The sequence below is a fragment of the Hypomesus transpacificus genome, unplaced genomic scaffold (genome assembly GCF_021917145.1).
Source record: "Hypomesus transpacificus isolate Combined female unplaced genomic scaffold, fHypTra1 scaffold_139, whole genome shotgun sequence".
In the NCBI taxonomy this organism is placed as follows: Eukaryota; Metazoa; Chordata; class Actinopteri; order Osmeriformes; family Osmeridae; genus Hypomesus; species Hypomesus transpacificus.
In genome coordinates, this window is record NW_025813713.1 from 394,086 (window position 1) to 400,356 (window position 6,271).

At 55.2% G+C, this 6,271-nt stretch overlaps 1 protein-coding gene and 1 long non-coding RNA gene across 2 annotated transcripts in view; one reads left to right on the forward strand and one right to left on the reverse strand.

Annotated features, from left to right (window-relative positions):
- The window catches only part of ralgps2 (Ral GEF with PH domain and SH3 binding motif 2), a 44,586-nt gene that overhangs the window by 16,242 nt on the left and 22,073 nt on the right, over positions 1-6,271 (reverse strand). Inside the window, 3 exon segments of the mRNA XM_047051122.1 lie at positions 4,995-5,121; positions 5,537-5,629; positions 6,098-6,187. Of these exon segments, the coding sequence (XP_046907078.1) occupies positions 4,995-5,121; positions 5,537-5,629; positions 6,098-6,187 (310 nt within the window).
- On the forward strand, positions 249-1,049 carry LOC124488498. The gene is made up of 2 exons (XR_006958713.1): positions 249-646; positions 687-1,049. It is a non-coding gene; the product is annotated as an uncharacterized LOC124488498 (long non-coding RNA).

The following is a 6,271-nucleotide window of genomic DNA, read 5'->3' on the forward strand; positions in this document are numbered from 1 at the left end:
TCCCCCTCCCCCTCCCCCTCCAGCCCTCCCCCTCACCCTCCACCCCTCACCCTCCGGCCCCTCCCATCCAGCCCTCTCCCCACCCTCCAGCCCTCCCCTCACCCTCCAGCCCTCTCCTCCCCCTCCAGCCCTCCCCTCCCCCTCCAGCCCTACCCTCCCTCTCCAGCCCTCTCCTCCCCCTCCAGCCCTCCCCTCCCCCTCCAGCCCTCCCCTCCCCCTCCAGCCCTCTCCTCACCCTCCCTTCACCCTCCAGCCCTCTCCTCACCCTCCAGCCCTCTCCTCAACCCCCAGTCCTCCCCTCACCCTCCAACATACACATACATGTCAAACTATTTAACAGGGGAGATCTGCCGGGAGGAGGAGGAGGAAGTATGTATGTAAATATGATTTGCTGTATGTGTTAATTTATAGAAGATCCTGCTCAGGCATTTGAAACCGTCAGCAAGGTCCCTGTGTGAGAGGGTTAACTGTGCTTCATGCAGAATGGTCCCTGTGTGAGAGGGTTAACTGTGCTTCATGCAGCAAGGTCCCTGTGTGAGAGGGTTAACTGTGCTTCATGCAGAATGGTCCCTGTGTGAGAGGGTTAACTGTGCTTCATGCAGCAAGGTCCCTGTGTGAGAGGGTTAACTGTGCTTCATGCAGCAAGGTCCCTGTGTGAGAGGGTTAACTGTGCTTCATGCAGCAAGGTCCCTGTGTGAGAGGGTTAACTGTGCTTCATGCTTGATGAATGCTGACTGCAGCCTAGTTCTTGTTCCACACATGTATGTAAGAATGTGTTACATTTGTCCTCTCATTCATGAAAAAACCCCAAGAGCTTCTGTTGTTGAAGAGGAGATGCAGAGAACATGACAAATATGCATTTATAGTTATTTAACACTGTATAGTCACATCCAGCTCTATTTATCCTGATCTGGTCGGACACACACACACACGGACACACACGGACACACACACACACACACGGACACACACACACACACGGACGAACGTCAAGCTGACAGGAGGTGAACCAGTCTCAATGCAACTCCAAATAAACCATGTGTAAATACTGCCTTCTCTAATGCCTGGTCATTCACCGCACCCCTGAACATCCCTCTGCTCCAGGGAGGAGAAAGGAGGAGGAGACAGGAAGAGACAGAGGAGGAAGGAGGAGGAGGAGACAGAGGAGGAGACAGGAGGAGACAGGAGGAGGAGACAGAGGAGGAGACAGGAGGAGGAGACAGAGGAGGAGACAGGAGGAGGACACAGAGGAGGAGACAGGAGGAAGGAGGAGGAGACAGGAGGAGGAGACAGAGAAGGAGACAGAGGAGGAGATAGGAGGAGGAGACAGGAGGAGACAGAGGAGGAAGGAGGAGGAGACAGAGGAGGAAGGAGGAGGAGACAGGAGGAGACAGAGGAGGAAGGAGGAGGAGACAGAGGAGGAAGGAGGAGGAGACAGGAGGAGGAGACAGGAGGAGGAGACAGAGGAGGAAGGAGGAGGAAGGAGGAGGAGACAGGAGGAGGAGACAGGAGGAGACAGGAGGAGGAGACAGGAGGAGGAGACAGGAGGAGGAGACAGGAGGAGACAGGAGGAGGAGACAGGAGGAGGAGACAGGAGGAGACAGGAGGAGACAGGAGGAAGGAGGAGGAGACAGGAGGAGGAGACAGGAGGAGGAGACAGAGGAGGAGACAGAGGAGGACACAGGAAGAGGAGACAGGAAGAGGAGACAGGAGGAGGAGACAGGAGGAGGAGACAGGAGGAGGAGACAGAGGAGGAGACAGAGGAGGACACAGGAAGAGGAGACAGGAAGAGGAGACAGGAGGAGGAGACAGAGGAGGAGACAGGAGGAGACAGAGGAGGAAGGAGGAGGAGACAGAGGAGGAGACAGAGGAGAAGACAGGAGGAGGAGACCGAGGAGGAGACAGGAGGAGACAGAGGAGGAGACAGGAGGAGACAGGAGGAGACAGGAGGAGGAGACAGAGGAGGAGACAGGAGGAGGAGACAGGAGGAGGAGACAGAGGAGGAGACAGGAGGAGGAGACAGAGGAGGAGACAGGAGGAGACAGGAGGAGGAGACAGGAGGAGGAGACAGAGGAGGAGACAGAGGAGGAGACAGAGGAGACAGAGGAGGAAGGAGGAGGAGACAGAGGAGGAAGGAGGAGGAGACAGGAGGAGACAGAGGAGGAAGGAGGAGGAGACAGAGGAGGAAGGAGGAGGAGACAGGAGGAGGAGACAGAGGAGGAAGGAGGAGGAGACAGGAGGAGACAGGAGGAGGAGACAGGAGGAGGAGACAGAGGAGGAGACAGGAGGAGGAGACAGAGGAGGAGACAGGAGGAGACAGGAGGAGGAGACAGGAGGAGGAGACAGAGGAGGAGACAGAGGAGGAGACAGGAGGAGACAGGAGGAGGAGACAGGAGGAGGAGACAGGAGGAGACAGGAGGAGACAGGAGGAAGGAGGAGGAGACAGGAGGAGGAGACAGGAGGAGGAGACAGAGGAGGAGACAGAGGAGGACACAGGAAGAGGAGACAGGAAGAGGAGACAGGAGGAGGAGACAGGAGGAGGAGACAGGAGGAGGAGACAGGAGGAGGAGACAGAGGAGGACACAGGAAGAGGAGACAGGAAGAGGAGAGACAGGAGGAGGAGACAGAGGAGGAGACAGGAGGAGACAGAGGAGGAAGGAGGAGGAGACAGAGGAGGAGACAGAGGAGAAGACAGGAGGAGGAGACCGAGGAGGAGACAGGAGGAGACAGAGGAGGAGACAGGAGGAGACAGGAGGAGGAGACAGAGGAGGAGACAGGAGGAGGAGACAGGAGGAGGAGACGGAGGAGGAGACAGGAGGAGGAGACAGAGGAGGAGACAGGAGGAGACAGGAGGAGGAGACAGGAGGAGGAGACAGAGGAGGAGACAGGAGGAGGAGACAGAGGAGGAGACAGGAGGAGACAGGAGGAGGAGACAGAGGAGGAGACAGGAGGAGGAGACAGAGGAGGAGACAGGAGGAGACAGAGGAGGAGACAGGAGGAGGAGACAGAGGAGGAGACAGGAGGAAGGAGGAGGAGACAGGAGGAGACAGGAGGAGGAGACAGAGAAGGAGACAGAGGAGGAGATAGGAGGAGGAGACAGGAGGAGACAGAGGAGGAAGGAGGAGGAGACAGAGGAGGAAGGAGGAGGAGACAGGAGGAGACAGGAGGAGGAGACAGGAGGAGACAGGAGGAAGGAGGAGGAAGGAGGAGGAGACAGGAGGAGGAGACAGGAGGAGGAGACAGGGGAGGAGACCAGAGGAGACAGGAAGAGGAGACAGGAGGAGGAGACAGGAGGAGGAGACAGGAGGAGAAAGGAGAGGAGGGGATGATGAACGGAGGAGGAGGGCTGAGGAGAGATCAGTTCCTTCCCTGCAGTTAACTCCATCGCGTCATTCTAGATGTAGATAAAAGAGATGATGTCACTAAATAAGAAACACATTTTTAATGGTGGTAGAGAACACATACAGGATGATTGTGTGCATGTAAGAGGAGAGAGAGAAGGATGCTTCTGCTGGGGTGAGAACTGAAAGGATAGAGAAAGAGGAGAAGAAGAAAGAGAGGAGGAGGGTAAAAGGTTTAGGGTTATGGGAGAGACATATTTTCCATATTAAACACTGCGGTTGTGATATATTTCCTTAAGTTCTGCTTCTCCTCTGACCCCTGTCTCAGTAGAGCTGTAAGTTACAGAACATCACTCTGAAGGCTGAGGTAGCATGAGCTCATGTGCACACGCACACACACACACACACACACACACACACACACACACACACACACACACACGCACGCACACGCTCACACACACAGGACAATGGGACTACTATAGCGTTTAACCAGGCCCAGAGCCAGTCACCGAGGGAGACGTCTATTACAGCCCAGCCATGTTAGCTGTCCTGTCTGCCAGCAGACCATGGAAACACAGCAGGCTGGCTGGCCACTAGCATGCAAGGCTAGCAACCCAGGATAGCACACCAGGCTAGCACGCAAGGCTAGCAACCCAGGATAGCACACCAGGCTAGCACACCAGGCTAGCACACCAGGCTAGCAACCCAGGCTAGCACACCAGGCTAGCACACCAGGCTAGCACACCAGGCTAGCAAACCAGGCTAGCACACCCAGTCTACATTAGACTGTCATCACTGAGGCTGTAGTTATTATATTCAACATCCCTCGCTCTCTCACACATGTGCAGGAGCGTAGCAGCATCAATGGAGTCTGTCACCCTCCTCTGCACACAGACTGGCCTTCTCAGTCCCTGTATGACACGACAGAGAGTGTGTGTGAGTGTTAGAGAGAGTGTGTGTGTTACAGAGTGTGTGTGTTACAGACAGACTATCTGTGATCTCCAGCCATCCCAGAGTCAGGAGCCAAACCCCAAACCATAGGGAGACCCTCCCTCCCCCTCTCTCCTCCTCCCCCCCTCTCTCCCTCCCCCCCCCCTCTCCCCCCCCCCCCCCCCTCTCTCCTCCTCCCCCCCCCCCTCTCTCCTCCTCCCCCCTCTCTCCCTCTAGATCCAGGGAACACTCCCTCCCCCTCTGGGACTGTAGCCCACCAGCTTCAGAACCAGGTCCCTGTGTGTGTGACAGTGTAAAGGTGTGTGTGTGACCTTTGACCTGTGGGAGCAGCAGAAACAGAGGCTCCTGTCTTCCTCTGAGCCAACTCATCAGCCTGCTCACTTCCCGCAGCCAATCACAGGAGGACAAAGAGCCCTCAGAACAGAAGGGCTTGACTGAGAGACACACACACACTGACAACAAGGAGCTAGTCAGAGAGCACAACTCTAGCTCTGTCACCACCGATCACACACACACACACACCTGCTCACGTGTAGCAGACAAACACACACACACACCAACACACACACACACACTGCACATCTCCAACATCTGAAAGCTGAAGTCACAGCACTCCTACAGTCCTGCCCCACATGTCAGGGATTTCACGGCTGTGTGTGAGTGTGTGTATATATATGTGTGTGTGTGTGTGAGTCCTACCCAGGTAGGGGATACAGGACGTCATACTCTGGCTGCGTATGTAGTCTCTCAGACGTTTGTAGTTGTCCTCTTTCGACATCAGGTACTCCAGACGCTCAAACGACGCCTTGTCCTTACGACTCAGCACCTAGAGGAACAGCCGGACATTACAACCCTCCTGTTGGGGTTCAAGGTGAAGGGCTTGGAGGTGAAGGGGTTAGGGTGAAGGGGTTCGAGGTGAAGGGGTTAGGGTGAAGGGCTTGGAGGTGAAGGGGTTAGGGTGAAGGTGTTTGAGGTGAAGGGGTTAGGGTTGGCCTCACCGCCCAGGTCTTGGTGAGTCTGTAGATGGGTTAGGGTTAGGGTGAAGGTGTTTGAGGTGAAGGGGTTAGGGTTGGCCTCACCGCCCAGGTCTTGGTGAGTCTGTAGATGGGTTAGGGTTAGGGTGAAGGTGTTTGAGGTGAAGGGGTTAGGGTTGGCCTCACCGCCCAGGTCTTGGTGAGTCTGTAGATGGGTTAGGGTTAGGGTGAAGGTGTTGGAGGTGAAGGGGTTAGGGTTGGCCTCACCGCCCAGGTCTTGGTGAGTCTGTAGATGGGAGCGCTCTGCAGGCCAGACACCACGGCCATGACAGCATGCAGGTTGTTCATGTCACACAGCTTCTGCAGGGAACACACACACACTCAAGTTGTAGGAGACACACACACACAACTCCCCCTACCTGTGACAACCCTCCCTGATAACATAACATTTTACATTTAGTCATTTAGCAGACGCTCTTATCCAGAGTGACTGACAGTAAGTACAGGGACATTCTCCCTGAGGCAAGTAGGGTGAAGTGCCAATCCCAAGGACACAACGTCATTTGGCACGGGCAAGAATCGAACCAGCAACCTTCTGATTGGTAGCCCGATTCCCTAACCGCTCAGCCATCCCTGATAATGGGAGGCACTTCTGCATTGTTAGTGTGTAAGTGTTAGCGTGTGTGTGTGTTAGCGTGTGTGTGTGTGTTAGCGTGTGTGAGTGTTAGCGTGTGTGTGTGTGTTAGCGTGTGTGAGTGTGTTAGCGTGTGTGTGTGTTAGCGTGTGTGTGTGTTAGCGTGTGTGTGTGTTAGCGTGTGTGTGTGTTACCTTGGCAGTTCTGATGTAGTGACTCAGCACCTCTGCTCTGATCTTCAGGGTCTGAGCATGGAGGATCTCCCTCACCACCCAGAAACTGGTCTGAAAGACAACACACACACACTTAGATACACACACACTTAGATACACACACTTAGATACACACACACAGCTCCCCACTCTACA